This window comes from Rhamphochromis sp. 'chilingali' (assembly GCF_963969265.1).
Source record: "Rhamphochromis sp. 'chilingali' genome assembly, chromosome: 12".
In the NCBI taxonomy this organism is placed as follows: Eukaryota; Metazoa; Chordata; class Actinopteri; order Cichliformes; family Cichlidae; genus Rhamphochromis; species Rhamphochromis sp. 'chilingali'.
This window is the reverse complement of record NC_137939.1, coordinates 9,684,541-9,707,038: the sequence shown is the minus strand read 5'-3', so window position 1 is coordinate 9,707,038 and position 22,498 is coordinate 9,684,541. Positions and strand designations below refer to the sequence as shown.

At 38.4% G+C, this 22,498-nt stretch overlaps 1 protein-coding gene across 3 annotated transcripts in view; it reads right to left on the bottom strand.

The window, feature by feature from the left end:
* The window catches only part of nphp4 (nephronophthisis 4), a 184,706-nt gene extending 162,654 nt beyond the window's left edge, over positions 1-22,052 (bottom strand). For all 3 annotated transcript variants that reach the window (XM_080899956.1, XM_080899957.1, XM_080899958.1), the window contains exons 1-3: positions 21,740-22,052; positions 21,086-21,223; positions 506-675 (exon numbers count right to left, since the gene is read on the bottom strand). In XM_080899956.1, coding sequence (XP_080756082.1) covers positions 506-675; positions 21,086-21,223; positions 21,740-21,919 — 488 coding nt within the window. In that variant the 5' untranslated portion in view covers positions 21,920-22,052. The remainder of the gene's footprint in view (positions 1-505; positions 676-21,085; positions 21,224-21,739) is intronic.
* Positions 22,053-22,498: the final 446 nt, after the last annotated feature.

The following is a 22,498-nucleotide window of genomic DNA, read 5'->3' as shown; positions in this document are numbered from 1 at the left end:
CCCAGAATGCCTACAATGCCTACAATGCCCACAATGCCTTCCGAATCATGTGACAACCCCCTTGGCTTTCGTAATTGCGCTTCGCTGTTCCACTTGAACGATGCATTGTTGTTGCAGTTAGCAATTAGCCTATAGCCTATCGTTCACTCAAAAGGCGCGATGGGTGCTTTGACTTACGAAAATTTTCGACTTACGAAAGACCCTCAGGAACGAATTAATTTCGTAAGTCAGGGTTCCACTGTACTTACCAACATAGCAAACCCTAGTTGATTTAAACACCTTACACACAATAGTAGGTCTACATGGAGTAAAAAGCCATATCTATATGTTACACATGAATACTGATCTAAAAATTTGAAAGACCAAGCAAACTAGGTGAACTCTAAGTCCCTGGATAATATTCTGGCAGAAACTCTTTCACTCTAAATACACCTGCTCTTTAATAATCTCTTCATGAGAAAGTTCATTAATCCTTCGGCAGAGGAATTAAGAATGGACTAATCACCTTCTCTCCCCATCAGCAGCTGGGGTGTCTGGCCTGTTGGTGAAAAGCTCCAGGACAGTAAAGCCTCGTCCCAGAGCCTGGTGAGAGCAGTCTGGTCTGGGTGATAATGACACCAACTCCAGAACCAACAGTGTGCTGGGTAAAGTCAAAGAGGTATGGACATACAGTACCTAGAAAAAGAAACACAAGGAGTAAAACAAGATCCGAAATTAAGCCAAAATGAAAATAACAGGACCAATGATTTGTGGAAACCTGGTTTTGCCTCCTCTTACGTGTTGGCCATCATCATCTTGCTTTGTTTAATAGTTTTTTTAACCTATGTGTGGCATCCAAGGTGTAAATTTCTATATAACACGGTACAAAGGCAGCAACCTGTCAATCACAGACATCTGGGATCTAAACTGTACTGCTTAAAGAAGACAACAAAACTTTCAAATCACTTAGCTGATGAAGAGTTGCATCTACAGGTGAAAGGTACCCCAACATCTTTCGTCCTCCTTATACTTCATGACTCAGCACATGGTTTTAAAGTAAATTACACTAAACACTGTATGCAAATTAGTGTTTACATTAACACTATATTAATAAACATTTGCTTTAAAAATGTATTTTACAAAATAACAGGTTACGAATATTAATGTAATAAGTGTAACAAGTAACAGAACAATGAGAACAATAACTAGGCAAGCAAGCAATTTTAATACATGTTTTTAGATGTATGTTCCATATTTAGCACAAATTGAAAGCATAATGCAGACAGTACTAAGCTCAAGAAGGTTTATATGACATATAGCCATTAAACTGTGTGCGTATGTTGAAAATCATTTCAGGGAAATGACCTATAAACAAGTACAGATGGTGTACAATCCCCTGGTACCTACTTCAGCTTGAAGCATCAAATGTTGCTGTCATTTGAGTTACTGCAGTACAAGGATAATCAAACTAGGAACAAAATACACATTTACTATTTGGACTACGAAACCAGGATCCCGGGGACACTGAGAATAAACAGCTAAAAACAAGAAACTGATTTACCACCTTACAAAAGTACACCATTAAAACAAATTGAAAGTTGCCATGACTACACAGAAATTCTACACATAGTTGTTCTGACTAGGATTTTTTAAAGGCACATGGCTTCCCTCTCCCCAGGTCATTAATTCATTTAAAAAACAGTGAAAAAAATACCATACCACATAAAACACACAGTGCAGAGATATTTAGTGTGCACCTGGTATGCATTCACTTCAGATCACTGTGAATGAAATCAATGTGGCTATTAATAGCCACTTCATATGGTAGGAAATAAAAGGTACATAAGTACAAAGAGAAAGAAACAAACAAACAAGCCAGCAAGCCCGAAACATGGTACACAGAATAAATACGTCAACATGCAATCAAGCTTCATTCTTGAATAATATTGACAGGAAAACAGCAACAGCTGTACAGGTTGCTCACAAGCATATTTCTTTGATTTATTTAATTGCTTTGTAATTGTAACAGATTGCTTGTCTTCGTTCCAATCACGATAGCATACATCTTGTTAGATGTTTTTCTTTATTTTAAAAAGACTTCAAAATTTCTACCATTTACCATCTTCGGATTCTCTGTGGTCACTCCAAGCACATCTGTGTCAGTCTCCATATTGCAGGTCTCTAAAAAGAATGAGCCAAACATCCTGACCAGAATACCTGATTGGCAAATCTAACATTCAAGAGGAGGGAATGTCCACTGATAAAGAAACCATAGGATTATGCAGGTGAGGATGACCTTGGTTTTTTTTTTTATTTAACTAGTTCAGAAGGGACAGTCATTCAAATTCGAAATAACAGCCTACCTACAGCAGAGCCACACTGATTTACATGCACAAAGGCCTGAATAAGATAAAGAGGCCCACAAATTCTCTCTGATCCATTCGTCCCTGAGCACAATAAAGCCTGTTGTTTTTCAAAACCATAGAGAAGAACATGACGGCATCAAAAGGAAAAAAAAACAAAACGGTATAAGTAGACATGAGCTATCTTGAAATATAGAACCAATTTCTCCCAGCCTACTGAGGCAGACCCTGTTCATCTTTAGACCCAGCTATCAGCCACCACTGAGCCATTTATTGAGCCATTTATTCAAATTCAAAGCCTCTGAGGCATTCCTATTTCGGCCACATCGCTTTTATCTCTATGCACGGTGAGTTTAAATGACTTCTTTTCAAAATACAAACACTGGTGAATGGTGAATACAAATGTAAAACATGGGAAGTAAAGGTACTCGTATGGTTTGGTTTAGTTATTTGTCTGCTTGTATCTACACCCACTAGTCTTTGCCTCATCAACAAGGAAGCTGACACTTACAGAATAGTGTGGTTCACAAACTGGTGTCTCTGCTAAAAAAGAAACTCCCTGTTGGAAGAAATTCAACAATGACATATTTCCCTTTGTTCAAAGCCTAAACATAGAAGCTGAGAACTGTTGAGGAAATCATTTTGATCAACAAGCTTCCAATGAAGAATTTTAGAGAAACTTGTATTAAATTTTAAAATACTCAATCTGTTTTAATCCAAATCCTCCCTTATTCTCAGAAATGATGGTGTACATTTCCTCACTGAGCATTTACTCTGTTTGCTGAGCTGGAATTCAGACAGATATTTTAGCAACAACAAACACTGGCTGAGCTGAGAAAGTAAAAATATCCCACATCCCTAGATGCATGTCATTCAGTATTCATGGACTGAAAACTTTACTTTCACTCAGTTTATTTATTTCCAACCTTAACTCCCAAATCAAAGCCTCATTTTTGAACGAACTTCTTTTGAACCTATCCCCAAGTTGTATAACAAGACATTTTGGGGTTTTTTTTTGGGGGGGGGGCATATTCTATCATGTTCACCCAAGTTCCCTCCCACCGTGATACTGTAGAATCTGCATTGCGGTTAAAGACGCAGTCCCCAGTCTAAAAGCAATCCAAATATGGACATTGTTCATGATGAATTTCCAGTTCAAGCTTGAATTCCTTTTTCATACGCTCCAATGCTTTGATACAACTCCAAATTGATTTCAGTCCAGTCTCTGGAACAAAAAAAATCCCACTTCATGTCCCCATAGAGCAAATAGCTCCCATATTCAATTTGCAATTATTCAGATTTACAGACGAAATGTAGTCAGAGCTAAAAAGAACAGCCGTGACTGAACATTTTGAAACAGACAAGCTCAACTAAAGATAAAATAATAACAAGTGTTCTGACTGATACTGCTGTAGCTATACTGAGTCTTATTTAGGTCATTTTCTAGTACAAATTCACAGGTGGAGCGTTCTTCGCTCGTCTGTGTTGTTAAGATCCTGCCTCTATTATCACTTGCTTACAGGAGATACGTTTACCATCAATAATCAATAATAATATAACAATTACTCTTCATACAATAACGGTGTGATAGTTAGTACTGTCTCCTAATAGTTCTAATAGTTCCTAATAAGTTCTCCCCAGATACTCTGCCTTCCTCACACAGCTCAAAGACATCCATGTTAGGTTAACTGGTAATTTTAAATGGCCCTTGAGACTGTATGGTTATCGGTCTCTGTACATTAGCCGAGCAACAGATTGGCAAACTGTCCACAATTTACCCTGCCTCCTGCCCCAAGACAGCTCCGCAACCATGTATTGCATAATAATAGTGATGGCTGGATGGACTGTTTCTGAACAGAGCCAAAGTCCAAACACTGTATAAAATGTATATAAAAACAAAAGACAAAGACTTGAAAATCTTATAAACCCAAATTTTATTTACAGTAGAACATAGAAAACATATCAAGTGTTTGAACTGAGAAAATGTATGATTTTAAGAAAAATATTAGCTTGTTTTGAATGGCAAGCTCAGGCAAGATCAGTAGCACATTTGGGCATATCTGGAAAGGCATCATCAATGCTGAGGGATTTATACAGCATGTGCTCCCATCCAGACAAAATATTTTTCAGGTAAAGTGTTGTATATTTCAGCAAGAGAATACTAAACCACATAACCACTGCATGTATTATATGAGCACGCTGCTATCGTAGCAGTCTGGGGGTTGAACCGGTCTTCGTGCAGTCTTGACACTGCCAGCAGAAAAAAATGTGTCACAATATGAAACAAAACATACGACAAAGCGTTTACACTCAACCTTCTGTCCATCACTTTGAATAAAAACACAGCCATCTCTGTCAGGGTGGGCCAAATAGTGACTTGTTTTTCCACAGAAGCTCACTTGCTCCTTTACTCCTTACAAAGGTAGCAGTGGCAAATACCAATAGAACTTGGACAAGTATACCGAGCAACCAATCGGCCAGTTGTACTGGAGGCTATGGCCTTTACTTTATCAAAACTTAAAAAGGACAAATTTGAACTCTGTATGTTCAGCCCCATATATGGATATATATGTGTATTATGTTCCAACCAGCAATTACACTGCCACATCTCTAAGTTTGTACTATCTACCATCCAACATAATAGCAGTTCTTTCCCCACAACTTTCACTTCAAGGCAGTGTTGTAAGATCTTGCTCACAACGCCATGGGAACACTGGGAGATGTCATTGAAAAAACAGCTTGCATCGGCAGCAACGCCAGGCGCAGCATATGTCGGCTCTAATGAGAGGTTATACTCTGCGGCAACCGTCAACAGAGCAGTAATCGATTCTCACAGGGGTAAATATTCAATGCCCATAACTTGAGTAAAGAGGGAAGAACAGAAACGGGATGACATTAAAACATCATCAGCGCAGAGGCATGTGGCTGGAAGTCACTGTCACTGCTAACAACAAGCTTGTCTGCAGCTTCTGGGGAGGTTTTCTGGGACCTCTTTGTGGGTGAAAGAGAAGAGGCAAATGAAACCATGAAAGACTGATGATGTGAGATTTAAGGCTATAGAAGAAAACACAGAACAAGCAACATGAATTGCTATATTATGGGATATGTTTATATTTAAAGAAGCTGAATAGGCACTAGTGACACATTTATGATCCTGTCTTTGCATTGTCAGAGTATAAAAGCTAAAGCTAATTCTTCTTGCCCCCCTGAGGTGGTCATTCAACTGTTCTACTGAGGCAAGCACTAAGAGGAATTCCATGGGCAATGCACAAAAGAAAAAGGCTACAAATGAGCATTGGTTTTGCAAACAGAGGTCCAGAGCAACTGGAGTATAATTGACATCGACCTGTTGTTCAACCATTGGAGGCTTCCCAAAAGAAAAGCAAACAGGGCATTTCCATTTAGCCCACACATTGGCTAGGAGCCTGGGAACAAAAGTGTAAGCTACCTGGGATTTAGCTAACCAGCCAGTTCCCTATGTCTGCATGCCTGTGTTATTTACATGTAATGCATGTACCTGTAGGTAGCTAAGCTGACTAAAAGTCATTGTTATAGCTAAAACACAATAAAAGCAAAGTACAATGAATCACAACTAGGCAATGCAGTAAGCTAGCACACATATACATTTAACCCTAAACTCTAGATGTACAAGTAGATGTGCTGTATACCATGTGCTATTACCCTTGGACTTTCCCTGTTGAACTCAAAGTCATACAACTCAGCTCATGAAGATTTATGAAGTTAAGCAAGCACATGTGCTCAGGGAGATTCTTAGCTGTAGTGCTTTGATACAAGTTTTGGCAGCATAGCCAACGCCTTGAGGTAGAGGGAAGAGAGGGAGCAGGAGAAAGAGAGCGCAAAAGCAAGAGAAACGCAGCACATCATTTTACAGGCACAGAACCAGCGGGTGTGAGCATCACAAATCCTCTTGGTATGAAATTCTATAACTGTCGCTAGCATAGGAGAGATGAGAGATGGTGGTGCGGATGATAGAGAGGCAGAGAAAATGACAGTGTTAGAAGCTTCGGGTTTCCTTATGGCCAGTAATAAATGTCACTGATCGTTTCTGGGCTGGTAAGACTGGTATGTATATGTGTGACAGACAAAAAACACTTTCAACAAGAGGTCCTCACAGGTCCAAAGTCTGTTGAGTATCAACAGGACAGATATGTCAGCCATCATTCTTCCTTGTCAGAAAACGATCATCTATGTGAAGCACACTGGGCTCCAGCACAGAAATGATCTTAATCATGTTATGAAAAACGATCACCGAATCCAGCTGCAGTGGTTTTTGTTCCTGGATAAATGTGGAATTGAATAAATGACTAGCACTTATACTCTTACCTTTGCCAAAATAAGCTTTTGAAAATTTACATAGTTCTTAAAGAGTTTATTAAATCATCACCCAATGTAAGGTTTATATCAATATTGGTAATTAACTAAATCATCTGTGGAGTTTGCATGTTCTCCCTGTGTTTGCGTGGGGTTTTTTCAGGCACACATGCTTCCTCCCACATTCCAAAGGCATGCAGTTAGTAGGGATAGGTTAATTGGTAACTCTAAATTACCCATAGGTTTGAATGTGGGTGCCAATGGTTGCTTTCTCTATGTGTTAGCCCTGCGACAGACTGGCAACCTGTCCAGGGCATACCCTGCCTCTCGCCCTAAGAAACTAGGATAGGCTCCAGGCACCCCACAACCCTGACAAGGATAAGCGGAAGAGAATGGATGGAGTCTGTTATGTCTGTAATGTTTAATCCAACAGTAGGTGCGAGCTCTTTAATCAAAATGACATTTTTATCCATGAATTTTTAGTTTTAAACAAGGTTTTGATAGATTTTGTTAAATATTTGTGCCTTACTGTTTTCATGACAGGCGGCCTAATAAATTTGTTATGTTCTATTCTTTATAAAGAAAAGTTCTTTTTGGAACACTGAAGACAGAGGATGCAGCAAGCGAGAGCCTAAAGCTGGAGCTGATGAGAAAATGTGTTTTTTTTTCTATCACTTCGGCGATGGGTTTAAGTGAAGGGGGGGCCGGCTTGGATTGCATTCACAGTGGTAATAAATGCTGCATCCCAGGAGATGTGTAATGTGGCTGAAGTTGTTTAAAAAAAGAGGTTTGATATGTTATAAGGACAAAAAAGAGAGGGAAAAAAAACAAGTGAAGGACAGGCAAAAGCCGAGCTATCAGGCAAAGAGGACTGCAGCAATTACTGGAGAAATAGCCCAATTATGTGGAATCCCTCTGAGGAATGAGGTGACAGTGATGCGATTTCTATCCAGCAAGAACTTTCACAGGGCAGTAATTCTCAGTGTTCAAAAATCTTAGGCTATTTTACTACAGAAAACTTTAACAGCTAGTGAAATCACTTAAAATATAAGTAGACTAAATAAGAACTACATTTACTTTCTGTCCACTGAAAGTAAATGTAAATACTTTTGTTGATATGAATGTGTGGGGATGATCAAAATGTAGAATTTAATTGTTTTCTTCAAACAGCTTCTGATTTAAATCAGAATTTATTCATTATAAATTCACTATCAGGAATTGTCAATAAGGAATGCTAGAATAATAAACCATTCACGTTTGAGAAAAGTGTCTGGTGATAGGTTTCTTATTTTTAGTTTTATTTAGTAAAATTTAAAGTGATGAAATCCTTTCAAAATGACATCCAACGAGAACAAAATGTGAAAGTAAAATATATTGTATGTGAAGTCTTCTGGTAATAGAATGTCTATTGTGCTATGTTGTCTATGTCTACCATCTTGCAGCACTAAATCACATACACATAACTGTAACCAATCACATTATTCAAATGGTGAATGAAATATCAAGAAATGTTGAAGTTTTGGCCTGGATTTCTGGATATGTTTCTTACACTACTGTGAAAAAGTCTTAAACCACCCCTCAGTTCTGTTGTTAAGAAAGTGGGAAATAGTTGCAGCAATTCATTGAAATGTGCAACCATAAATGGTGGAGCTTGAATGGCAATATTTGGTATGACCACCTTTATTCTCGAACACAGCCTGAACTCTCCTAGGCCAGTTTTCTCATGATTCCTCATGATCAGCACAACATTCACAATCATTTTCTGACTTCAGCTACTTCGGTTTGTCTGCCTCTGTTTGCAGCTTTGTCTCAAACTCCGACAAAATTCTACAACATCCCAGCTTCGCCAGCAACAGATCTCAGCACTCGCTCTAAGTCTTAGCTTGTCACCCATGTTTTGGTCTCCTGACATTTTGTAAATCCTGTCTGAAATGCCTCGCAAACAAACTGTGGGCACTGTCTGAATCCTGGAAATGCATCACAATACAGAAGGAATGCAGGAAATATAAAACAATGAAAGAAAATAGAGGAAGTCTGCCAGACTTCAGATACAAATAGGTAAAGATTGAATTGACATGTCTAAGCCTGAAACAACAAAGTATGAGACAGACAGATTCTCTTTCTTTTCTTCTGTCTGAACACACACACAGAGGCAGTGCAGACCCCGGGGAGCGCTGATAGCCGAATTATAGGGACGAGCTCTGTGTGTATGTGTGTTTGTCTGTGGAGGGAAAAGAGGGAGTGACAGAAAGAGAAATGAGATAGGGATGGAGAAAGAACAGTCAAGTAAGAATCAAGTCAATACACAGCACACACAGTAGAAAGCAGCCACACACACACACACACCTAAAACCTCCTCAAGGCTCTCATCTCTCCCTACTGTCACCTCGGCAGTAGTTCTTGCGGCCCTTGAAATCCCACGATCACACATACACACACCCACAGTATATAGCTGCATATTACTGGGTGTGCCACTCTACTGTGTAAAGCTGTTAAGCAGCAGCTGCTCCGCTAGATGTTTGGTCCCCTTGGAGCTGAAATATTGATCAGTTCTCAGGCAAGGCAGAGCAGCCTGTGCCCCCACCGTCCCCATGTATAATTGAAGTGTATATCTTTTAGTGTGGAATGCCAGTCGGGAGAAGGAATTAAGCACAGAGGTAAGCTGAAGGACTGTCTATGCTGCCATGGCAGCTTCTTTATCCATCAATCATATAGCTTTTCAGACAGAGGGTTTTCATTAGCCTTCTACTTTGACTTGAGAAGGTGCCATACCCTATAAAAAGCAAACAAAGAAGGGAAGACAGGACATAGCAAGACCCACATATGTGTTGTACAGCTAGTCATTATCTGAGCTCTCTTTTGAGTCATTCTGGGGAAGCAAACATTCTTAAAAGGAATTCATTTCAATATATAGCAGATGTAGTTATATTTCCAGCAACAAAGAGAAAGAACCAAGAATGCAACTCAACTCATCAACACTTTGACTTAATATAGTCGCTCTCAAGCACATCCTTAACAAAACAAAAAAAAAAACCAACCCAAAAAAGCAGAATTGGCTTTAAAAATCAATTCAAAGTGATACTATTTTCCCCAAACATTCCTGTGCACTGTAGATAGCGCATAGTAGAGCTATTTTAAGCTACTCTCTTGCCACAAGGGGTCACCACAGGAGGTAGCTCCGGACATCCTTCTTCAAGCAACCCAACATGGGATACATGTCTCCAGCTGGAATGGAACCAGCAACCTTTCACTTACCAAGTGAATGTGTTAACCATTGTAAGCATCTACTGATATTCTTTTTTTTAAATATCAAAAGACAGAAATTAGAAACACTGAACTCCTAGAACAGCCAGCTTCTTGTCTTTGAAAAATGGCAGTATCTGTCCTAAAGAAATTATTAAAGAAGTTAAAAACACAATAACACAGTAATAAAGCTGTTTATAATATAAACTGATTGAAGTGCCTTTAATGGTGCAGTCAAAAGGTGATGTATAAATGTCTTGCAACCAACTTCTCAGTTTAATACCTATGTGTAGTCGACTGAATATTCAAAACCACTGAAGCAATAGCAAAATATCTATCAAGGAAAAAGTTTTTCATTACTTCTTTAGGCCATCTACATGCCAGCAGCAGACCTCTAAACTCAATAAAACCTCTCTGGTTAGGGCAGTTGCATAAAAATACAAGATGACGAGCTCATGGGCTTTAAGTGAATGCCAAGCATAGAAAATAAAGGTGATAATTGCACCATTAAAGCAGACACCACCCACACATTTACTTTCTCATTTATTAATTGAAAAGGTTCATTAAATAAAGTATAGCCTTGCCAAATTGTTTAAAAAAAAAAAACCAAACAACAACAAAAAACCAAGTAGTGTGTCCACTTTTTTTTTTCTAAATGCATGTGATAATGACTTTGGGTAAATTTTCAGCTATGTGCCTTTAGCATAAGAGCAATGGCATTGTCCGTCTGAACTTCAGGTTAGACTATTTGGCCCACACAGAAAAATATCAAGGGTGGCTTTAGTGATCCCATTGAAAACCACTATGAGATTCACATTTTTGGTTTTAAGTGGAAAATACTTAATAGGTATCAAACACCTCAACATAAAATTCTATAAAGACACTCAAATGCCCCTCAAGATAATTTGCCAATGCTTTAGTGATCCTCTTAACTTATGAACCTCCTTCAACAGCACTAGCGTAAAGTATTTTGCAACCTCCCAATTTAATTATTGGTGCCACAATTTAATTCAGGATCAAAACAATTTGGGTTTGAAAAAAAAGAAAGAAAAAACAATAACAAGGAAAGCATTTAGGTTCCTACTATACTGTGCTAAACTTCTATCATTTGCCCACTGAGCTGCGAATGAAACATAACTGACTGCTAATTGTCATAACAGAGTATGCTGCATGTTTATTTCAGTGATTTTTCAAGGTTATTTTGCAAGTTATTTATTAAATATATGAATTTTAAAGTCTTCTTCCAGTGTGAGTTTTTTCCCAGCAATGCATTTTACTGCCCATTAGTAAGAGTAAATTACACTCTGCTGTCTTGTAATTAACATGTCTGCTTCAGCTTCCTGTCTGCAATACCAATACTAGATGGATATTTTTTCTTTGGCCCAGCAGAGCTTGTTTTGGTTTAATAAAATCTAAAACTAGTGCAAGTTATGGTCTATTTTTAGATATACACCAGATGCATCTTAGGAGCCATAATTGTGTTATTTCTAAAAAATGCTTTATTCTAAACATAGGACAGTAGTAGTCAATAGTATGTTGCCATAACTCATTATAGAGTGATCTAGTGAGAAGTTTTACCAATCTGTGGACATTTGTAGGGGCAGAAACAGTGGCATGTTTGATTCTGTTTGGTTTATGGGCTTACTTTTCATTGCATATATTGGTGTTTATTTTTACTTTAAGTGTTATTGCTGCAAAAATGAATTTAGCAATTCATTATTTGTTCTGTTTTTGTTTTGCAAATTTACATTAAATGAATTTGTAGCCAGATTCATGTATGAATTGAGTGGACAAAAACCAATCAATACCAATTTGCCATCAAGACAGGCCTAAAATTAAAATGCTCACTCTGCATTTATGAGGCAAGTGCTTTCTCAATTAAGTGCTGGCAATTTAAGGGCATCTCCACACAGTAGGGACAAAACACCATGAAATTAAACGTGAAAAGCATAAAATCTGTTAAAAAGATTCATGCTGTGAGTTAAAAATTGTATCTGCTGTTTGTTAACACCAGATAAAATTTTATTATGCTATATAATATCATATTTTTATGGTCCTATATACTGAAATGGTATGTATTAAGCACACAGTAGTCCAACCTTTCTTACAGAAATTACATTTGGAAGTGGATGTCCTGAGTAATTGTCCACCTTTCTCAAATCTACCATTTTTGTCTAAAGTTCTAAAACTCACGAACACTCTAAAAAAAAAACAAAAAAAACCCTCTCTCAGTTAACGCTAGAAAATATTCCTCTGTATCACGAGTTATGACATCTGAAGTTCTGCAAGGATCAATCTTGGGGTCTGTTTCTTTTTTCTTGTTCCTCCCACCAACATAAAATCTTGTAATATCATTTATCTGTTTTTACCTTTAAATATTGAAAATCACTGTTCCATAATGCAGCTCAATGAGTACATTTTGGATATTAAAAAATAGATGGCTTACAGTTTCATACAGTTAACTAAGTTCAAAACAGAGGACATATTGTTTGTTCCTCCACTATTAACTGAGAGCTTGATGAATAACTTGGGCACTTTTAACTCTTTTTTTTTTTTTATTAAAACAGCTATGTCCACATTCTCCCTCAAAATCATTAAGGACTGCTTACCAACCACTCTTGAGTGCTGCTGAAATTCATTTTAAAAGGAGTTGGTACTCCTCCCATGTGACCTCCAACCTTCAGATCTAAACTAAATATATACCTTTTTTGTCAACCTTTTAGAAAATGCTAATCTTTGGAACTGTGGCTGAAGCACAAGTTATTGTTGTTGTTGTGGTACTTTATGTAAATAGTGTGTACCATGAATTTTTAGGAACCCTTTTATTTTTTACTGTACTTCAATTTCAAATTCACTATATAAATAAAATGTACTTACTTACTTATAGACTTATCAACTGATGATTATATTAGCGCTAAAATACTGCTCCAGAGCTGTCATCCTCTCATCAGTATATGGACACCACTGAGTCATTTAAGTCTTTTAACTTTAGGCATTTTCAGACTGCCTACTGTGTAATTAATGTTTTCTCCCAGTCACTCTAACTTTGTTTACAATCTGTGGACTATAGTTAGAGCAAAGAGGGTAAAACATGTGGGCTAACTTTAACAAAGTAAATGAAAAACACAGTAAATGCAATAGTTGCTGTGGCATAGATATAGCCTCCTTTTAGAAAGGCTTCTATTTACAGAATTATGGATGAATATCAATTCAATATAAAAGCCAGTACAGATACTAACATCAATTATACCTATCACCGTGTGACGGTTTTGGGTTTTTCTTTTTTAGTCAGTCAGGATATATATTTTTTAATGGAATTGCATTTGAAAAATATACACTCACTGGCCTCTTTATCAGGTAAACCCGTTCAACTGCAACAAACAATTATCTAATCGGCGAATCACATGGCAGCAACTCTGTGCTGTTAGGCATGCAGAAATGGTCGAAATGGCTTTCTGAAGTTCAAACCAAGCATCAGAATGGAGAAGAGAGAGACTTAAAGGGATTAAGTGACCAGCAGCTCTCTTGTTGATGTGATTTTCACCTGGAGGTTAGGAAATAATCACTTGTTACAACCAAGGCTTGCAGAAGAGCTTCTCTAAACACACTGAACCTTGAAACAGAGAGTCTAGAGCAGCAGAAGGCCACACCAGGTGCAACTACTGTCAGCTAACACACCATGTCACATAGCTTAAATCATTTAAAACCGGCTACTTTAACATTACAGTGAGTTCGCTGGTAGTCAAATGGCCTCCACAGTCATCAGCTCCCAATCCAACAGAGCACCACTGGGATGTGGTGGAACAGGTCACGTCAATATGGATCAATATCACAAATAAATATTTCCAGCACCTAGTTAAGTCCATGACACTAAGAATTTGGACAGTTATGAAGGCAAAAGGAGGTACAACCCAGCACTATCAAGGTGTACCTAATTAAGTGGCAGCTAAGTGCATATATTTCTTGCTATATGAATAAAATATACATAAACTGGTATGGTTACCAACATACAGGCCATGCAATCCATCATCAGAGAAAAAGTCTGGTAAACTGAAATGAATCAGTGGAATAATACCATTACAGATGTTTCCTTGTATTCAACCTAAAACAGCTAAAATTACCAGGGATGAACATAATTTATGTTAAGCTCTTCTCTTCTCACGGAGTGACATGAAAAGTGGACATGAGAGTTAGATCATGTCACATTTTTCCGAAAAGACGTATGTGACAGCTCGATGTCCACGGTTGAGTGGCTGGGAATCATGTGTGGAGTCATACGTGGCAGACTGCAAAACACTGTGCATGGCACACAACAAATACACCAGACTTCAAAGAGAAGTTTTTTCCCCCCCTCATCTGAGCAAGCCTTGCTGGAGTATGTCTCTGCTTTAAGAAAGCAAGGAAAAGTAGAAAGGGTTGAGGCTTTAACTGTGGCTTTGTTACAGCTCTGACAGCTTAAATTTGGCAATCTATTGTATGTTTTAGAAACTTACACTTTGCAGATGAGTGTGTCTGCTGCCTTGTACTCATTACTCAGAGCTCAAGTTTGAACCATAAGGGATTCTTCACTTTGAAAGTAGTTTGTTCTTAAGAGAAAAACTTTTCAAGAAACAAAAGTGGCGGAATTGCACATCTGATGTTTAAATATTTTCCCATCGGTGAAGCACTGTCTGCTTTTTACTTCTTTGAAGTCATGTAATAATGCGTGTGTGATGATGCGTATGCTGGTATAAAGGGTACTGTTTTTAGTAACATTGTGAGGAATAAACATGTGTGTGTACACACGCGTGTGTGTATGTTACTCTTAGTTTATAGCATGCAATGCCAAATAGCATTTGCAGACCTAGAGAAACAGAGGTTGCACGGACACGAACAAAGCTTGGCCTTTTCTCTCAAGCCCATCTGTCGGCCTGATAATGTTGCACATATGAGAAGAAACCACTGGCTCCCCGTGAAGGCAGGGAGTTCAAATGGAGTGATCACAGTGAGAGACAATGCAGAAAGATGCACATTTCTCTCTCTACCATTCTCTCGACTCCTAAATCTGTGCATCTGTAGCACAACATTGCCCTCTACTGATCACAGCGCTCCCTTTGCCTCAATGTGTTCAAAGGAGAGTTAAAATATCCCTATACCTCACAAACAATCTGAGTCATGATTTGAGAAAACCAACAACCGGGGAAGTAAGTGTAAGTTTGATAATTCAGGACATATTGAGTTGTACAACAACAAAAAGATTACAAAAAAATAAAAAAATTCTCAAAAGGGACATATTTGACACACAAGTCAAACACATCACAAAACAAGGTTCATTTTGATTCAGAAGGTCTGAAACTACGACTGGACTTCACAGTAGTTTCTGTTTTGCATGCATAAATCTTTTTCAGACCCACTGAAGGCTTGGCATGGCAATTAAAATGGCACTACTTTCAAAATAAAAGCCTAATAAGTCTGACCTAACAATTAAAAACAACCCACGAAGGAGCTGGCACAGTTGACAAGATGTCATTCCTCTATCGGGAAAGAAAGAGATGCAAAGAGAGGGAAAAAAATTAGTAAGCACTCTCTTTTTAATCACCGTGCATCTTAGCTTTTCACCAGATATTAAAACCAATCCATCATGGCTGACTGGGGGGAGGGGGGGTGCCTTGCAATTTTCCCTGTGCTCCCGTAACATAGGAGAGAACCCCCCCCCCCCCCGACGTTATTTGGATATCAAACAGCAATTTGCCACTCATAAACACCAGCATGAATGCAAGTGCATTGGGCCAAATCCAATAAAAATAAAAAAAAAGCTAGCGGAGCTCTTGCGGCATGACACAGAGAGGGCCAGGCCCACTTTATCATCATGATAGGATATGATGTGGTTTATATTATTACCCTGGATGGATAATTGGATTTGGATGCTTATTGGGACACCAAGCTGAGTTTTTTTTTGTACAGGCTATGACTATTACGGCAGATCAAAGTAAGGCCATTCACTGTGAGATATTGTTCGATCAAAAGAACATCACGCAGAGGAAAGGGGAGAAAACAGATGGTGACAAAACTGGAAATCATGAATGTGCCATAGCTGTGACTCATTGGTGTCTCTGCACAAAGACTTATGCAACACTCTGCATTTACCAGCCAGCCACAGTTCACAATACTCCTTCCATTAAAAGGGTTTCTCAAAACACCATGTACAACAGTCTAAACTCATGAGGCACCTCCAAATTTGGAAGCTACAGAGGAGCTTGCATTGCTCTGATGCAATCATAAAAACAGTGGGTCGCTGGCTTCCGACCAGGAGGCAGAGACCTTCAGATGTTTGATTGAGTGAGAGAACACACACATCCAGCTGTTCTCCAGAAATCTGCTCAAACATAGCAAAATGCCCAGTAAATTATCGTAAATATGATGCAGGGAGACAACATTTTCAAGGAATGCGACTACACAGGGGCACCTTATGTAGTTCACAACTTAAGGGCTTTTCAAAAGAAAGCTTCTGGCAGGTAAATGCAGTCACTCGTCAGACAAGAAGATAATACAGCCCCACCATCAGCAGGGTGACTATTCTGCATCAGAGTGGTTTTAGTTACTGCACAAACTGAAGGTGGCATCCCCAAGATTCTCTTATAGAAGATGTCTTATATGCAAAACTAAAAACCTGACTTTTCTGTAATTTAGAGGGAGGTACATAATTCCTGTTTCCAAAATTTAGCAGTTTAGCAGCTGCCAGAGATCTCTGGATTTAGATGGCACTTTCTTGTAACGACATTAGGGCTCTGTAGGGGTCATACCATCTGCTGAATGGCTCTGGCAGTACTTTTACCTCAAAAATTCTATGTCTAATCTTTTGAGACTTACACGTTGACTCTGCTGTCAGTCCTTTTGAAGGACCTTCTTAGAACAAACTCACTGCTTGCCAGGACCAGAAGCTCACCATTTTGGGGTACAATGCAAACTTGCATAAATTAAAATTAAAATGCAACATGCAATGTGGAACTTCAATATGGCATCCAGTCACAATCACCACATGTAGCAGTCTTTGCAAACTAAAATAATGTATTCATGTAATACATAAAAGACACATTACAGCCACTTCAGTTGTAAATCATTTAACATCCAGTGTTAAAGTAGCTGTTAAGATGAGATGGCTGACTGGCGGACTAATCTACAAGCAAATCTAACAGCACGTCGTGATTTAACAAGACCTCTCTTTTTAAATCTCAGTAATGGCTGAAATATAAAAGCTTGAACTTTTTCACCGCATGCACACTTACATTAAAAAAGTGATTTAAGCAGGTGGGTGGGTAGATGTGTGGATTGACGGCACAGTTACATTTGAAATAAAATACTGTTTTTAAATCGAGGGGATTTATCAGATTCAGCTCTGATCTTACTTGTGGTTTGAAAGTAGAAAGGAGGCTTGACATTACAAGGAAAATTCCAATGCTGCCAGCATTGATATAAAGTGAACCCTTAGTAAACTGCATGGTAGGGGCATTAGATGTTAGTGCATCAGTGGGAGCTTCTTTGGCAAACTATCCTCACACCTAACCAATAAAGCTCTGGTGATGCACAAAAAGCTACTTGTTGCTATCATGAGTTTACTCACAGTACAGGAAAGTCCCTGGTGGGTTCCTGGCTGAAAAGAGGATCTTTCCATTTGAATATATGGATTCTTTCATTGATCCACATACGAAAATTTGTCCCTGTCTTAAGTATTTGGAGCAGCGTGCAGACACCATGAAGCGCCTAGGGGACTAACTCCAGACATCATCCACTCAATCAAGATTTGACCTGGTATATTTCTCTTGTAGGAAACCCACCCAACGGATGAAGATCATCCAAGTTGCGGTGCACTTCAATATCAGTGCGGTATATTTTATCTTTTGTATCTCAAGTCTTTGGCTGTCACAACATTCCCTTCGGTATTTTCAATAAGAAATTGAAAATTTCATCATCAAAGCAGATCTTTCACAGAGTACACCAAGCAGCTTGACATCAAAAATACTTTTTTGTTCCCCGTTTTTGTTCCCCTTGATTACAGAGAAGAAAAGACTCAAAGACTCTGAACAGACTGAGACCATGTTTGGAAAAAAAGAAAATGAATCGTAAAGACTAAAGTGCAACAAATCTGACCTTTGACTGAAACTGCATACAACTACAATCCCAAGTCAATAAACATAAAAATATTAATACATGTGCTAAATCACACCAAGCATTACATAAGTACTTGTAGCTGTCCCAAAGGGCAATCTTAGTTATGTTGCACCCCTCTGCAACTCTGTTTTCTGGATTGACTGATTTTAACTTCGCCAATCAGAATAAGCCCTCACATGAGCCTGGTTATCAGCTCACTAAGTTAACCCAGGGTTTCCCATGCAGGAGACCAACTGGCTAACCAATTACAAGCATGGATAAGTGTACTGGTAGCAGATCAGCTGATTGTTAAACACACAATGCAGACAGAAAGCAACACATCTGCTACAGAAAAAGCAGCAGAGTGTGTGTGTCTGACAGCGAGAGAGAGAGAGAGGGAAAGCACTATACAACAGTTTAATACTAAAAGTCCTATATAAACACGTGAGCGCTTTAAGTGCTTTGCAGTCAATAAGACTGGACAAGATCTATTATAGTAATATACCATATTTGAAGCCTGGGAAGAGAGCTGGCAAAAATACTGATTGTATAATTTAACAGATTTATCCGTATCACAGCTCTATCATTAGGCCACAGGAGAATCTGATGGAATATAATTGAGTATTTAATTCAATTAATTTTTAAAAGACAGGTTTTAGCTTTTATTCTTTCAGCTGCAGTCTCAGTGGTGTTTTTAAGAGTTTGAGACCAACTAAAGAATAAAAATAAAAAAACAGATTTCTAATGTAGGACATTTGATACAAAAACCACAAATACAAAGACGCTCTGAATAAATGTGAGACTGAATAAATGTGAAAGTCTAGAATTGGAAGTTACTGGGGGAATTCTTACTGGGGGAAAATTCCTAGATATGAGATTTTATTTTAAAAAAAAAACTTTATCCCATCCTACTACGTGGGTACAGTGGGCAATGGCTCGTCCAACAATGGTGTCGCTATTTTCCAGAGAATTGAAGGGTCAGGGGGCAAACTCAGGGTTAATTAAGAAGTTATCTGGATAAGACAAAATCCTGCTTTGTACTACAAGCCTCTGGTATCTTCTGAGACTCAATATCTCACTAGCACAACACAGTAGGATAACACTAAACGCCCACTGTATCTTTTTTTTTTTTTTGAGTAAACAAAAAAAGAGTGTTTTGGTTGGGAAGCCGGCTTCCAGGGTGCTGTACTGTAATTCAGTCCAGGCAGAAATGCTACCATGGCCAAAGACTCCTCACAAGTTACTTGGCCCATTTTATAGTTCACTGGGTCTTTTGCAGGTTTTGTGTATCAATTGCAAACAACCTCATGCTGATTTCTTAGCAGGACTGCTGATCTTGTTGATTGCACAAGTAAAATCCATGATGACAGTTATAGCAAGGTAGCAGACATGTTTGTTCTTGTTCACTTGTGTGCATGGGCAGATAACTAATGAGTTGCAACTGCGCGATTTAATGCGCAACTGAGTTGCACATTAAATGAGGCACCCTGCTATGTACACTATTAGATGTTAAGTTTTCTGTAGCTAGTACACAGTCTTGAGTGAAAAGAGTTGATTGATTTTTCAACCACATCTGTTCAGAGAGAGTGTGAAGCAGAGAAGGCTGAGCCAAAGTAGCACAACAAACCAAAGTCTCCACAATGTTACACTGGCAGCTTTTTTTTTTTTTATGATTGGTTGTCACACAATCATAGAAAGCAAATCACAGCATCTCCAAGGGCAATGGCTTACTCAAAAACCCCCAGCTGGTGCTTAGCAGAACTGCTGAACAGTTACAAATGGACAACTTTCTTTTTTGCCCTGCCGCTGTCGGTCTCATGTGGTCACTCACACTTATTTCAGCCTGTTTGGACTTCACCTAATGGCCCAGAAAGGGCAAAGCTCTCATGTCATTCGTTTCTAGATGAAACTAGCTCAAACACATTTGCTGGCGGCTGAAAATTCCCTCACTTTGCACAGAGGTCATTCTGTCTGAACCTGACACTAAGAGTAATACAAAGTATTGAGAAACATGATGATGTTGCACTACTACTTTTGGCACCATAACACGTGAATTTCAGCAGGCAAACTTCAGTCTCACTGATATGGGGAGATGCGATCACATACTTCTGAGATATGAATCTGTCTGATCCTCCTATTGGTTTTGGCACTGCTGTTACAGGATGAGCTGTACAGTTTGTCTAGTTCATTAAGCTGAACAACTACACACTGTATATTACTCCACACAACTTTAACCTGGGCACACTATCCAAAGTGAACAAAATCAAAACGGGCTAGTGGGGGGTATTTTCGAAATAAAAATTACAAAATTGAAAAACTCTCATTTTTCAATTTGTATAATGTTGTTTTTTGGGGGGGTTTTTTGGGGGGGGACTAAGCTATTTATTACACCACATTATATACAATTACCACTGTCAGACAAGTAAAGACTAGTTAATGAACGAGTAAAAGGTCTTTCTAGCAATACTGGACATAATGTGATTTTTCTATCAATGTAATGAATGACGTGCTTTTTCAGTTATTAGAGTTTCCAGGACTAACTGATCACTGCCATAAAGTGGCACACATCTGTAATACAATCATGATATTTTCTATGAAACTTTGTCTCAAAGTTCTCTCTAATACTAAATTTTTACCTCACAAGGAAATTAGCTCTTCTTCAACTTGCAGGATGAGAAAAAAGAATCGAAATCATCAAATGCAACTGGAATCACTTATTGGCAATCACTTCAGTTTGTAATTTGCTGTGCTTTAGCTGACAGGATCCTCAAGAGCATAGCAGAACTTAGGGAAATCAATGCTGCTAATTTAAAGACGGCTAATTGGTAAAGCTTTTGAGTTGCTTTTAATTAAATAACGGCTGCCCTAAATGAATGGAATTTATGGATGAATACACATTGATTTTACTACATAATCATCGACTCGCTGTTTGCCAAAATAACATGAGAGGGGTTTTTAAAAGAGCCTATATATATATGCAACAGCTGTGTGCTGTTTGGAGTAAACTTGTTTCAGTGGGATGCCTGTTAGAGAAGAGTTACCTCATTAAAAGTGATCTTGTTGTTTTTTATTGTCTGAGGTGAGCTCTTCCATGTTTTCCCAAAAAAGTGCTGATGATTTCTGTCAAACAGCGTTGCCCGTAGTTGGTAAGTCACACTTTGTTCTCCCACTGCCTTCTCCTATGAGCAAAAAGGAAGCATATGCATCTTAGAAAAGTCACTGTTAACAAGTGAAGAGTTAAACTTAAATCCTCCTTTATGACTATTATCCAACTTCATGAAAAACACCCCAGAATGAGGTTCCCAATATCTGAATGCTCAGTTTTGCATCGCTGTAACTGATAATGCCAGCAAGTAGTGGATGTCAGATTCACTTTGGTACTGTTTGATGCTCTACATATAGACTGAATTTACTAATAATCCCATGACATTGATTGTGTGTCTGATTAAAAAAAATGTATGGTTGCCTTCAAATATAACATTTTTCAAAGGTTCGCGAGATTTCTTCAGGCGCAGTGTCACAGAGATGGATACTGAATAGGCCTTATCGTGACTTTTATTTTGACAGTCAATACAAAGTCAAGCTCACAGATTAAAATACATTGAATTTAGGTTTGCTAAACCTCTAGTGAATTGCTATAGCAGAGTTTTTTCTATGTTTTTAATTAGCACTGAAAGCTAACTGTAAACAGTCACCTGGGATGGGAGGTGAGTTGCAGTGACACGGTTGAGGGTGAGCTGGAAGCCGTGGGACTGGGTGAAGCGGCTTTCCACAGCCAGCCTTACGGTTTGGCTGTGCGGGGGAACCATCCGGTTCCTCTCAAACACTTGCTTCCAGTCGTCCGCCATGCTGGGTATGTCTTCTATTTTTACCATGTCCTTTAGTTAAAATAAACATTAGCCTGACATTGAACAAAAAAACTCAGAAATGTTGAACGCAACCAATGTTTTACTCTGAATTTAGTCTTCTCCATCCGTTCAGATGTTTAAGCCGTGGCCGCCATATTGAAATCAGATTCTATCATTTAGAACAAAGGGGGGATATGTAATAAATTATTTCATCAGGAGCGTTCACGAGGGAGAAACATTATTTGAAAATATACTTAATATACGAACTGTATTTTCTAATGCAAGTCTACATTTTATTCCCAAAATTTAAAATATACAGAAAAATTCGTATTGGCCGCCTATAATCGTTCATACCTTTCAGTTGGTATTTCCCGTCGTGCTGCGTCAGTTGCTATGGTAATACTCATCTTTCCATTTAGATCTTGTATGAACGTCAGCATCTCCAATTTAAAGTTAGTTTATTGCCACACTCGCAATATAAATGTTATTTTCTTTTTAAATATACACATGTAATAATTATCTTTAATATATTAGTAGAGTATAATTTGTAGGAGGAGCTGTAGTCTTAAGCTGATATGGCGAACACATGAGCAGCTAATTCAGGGG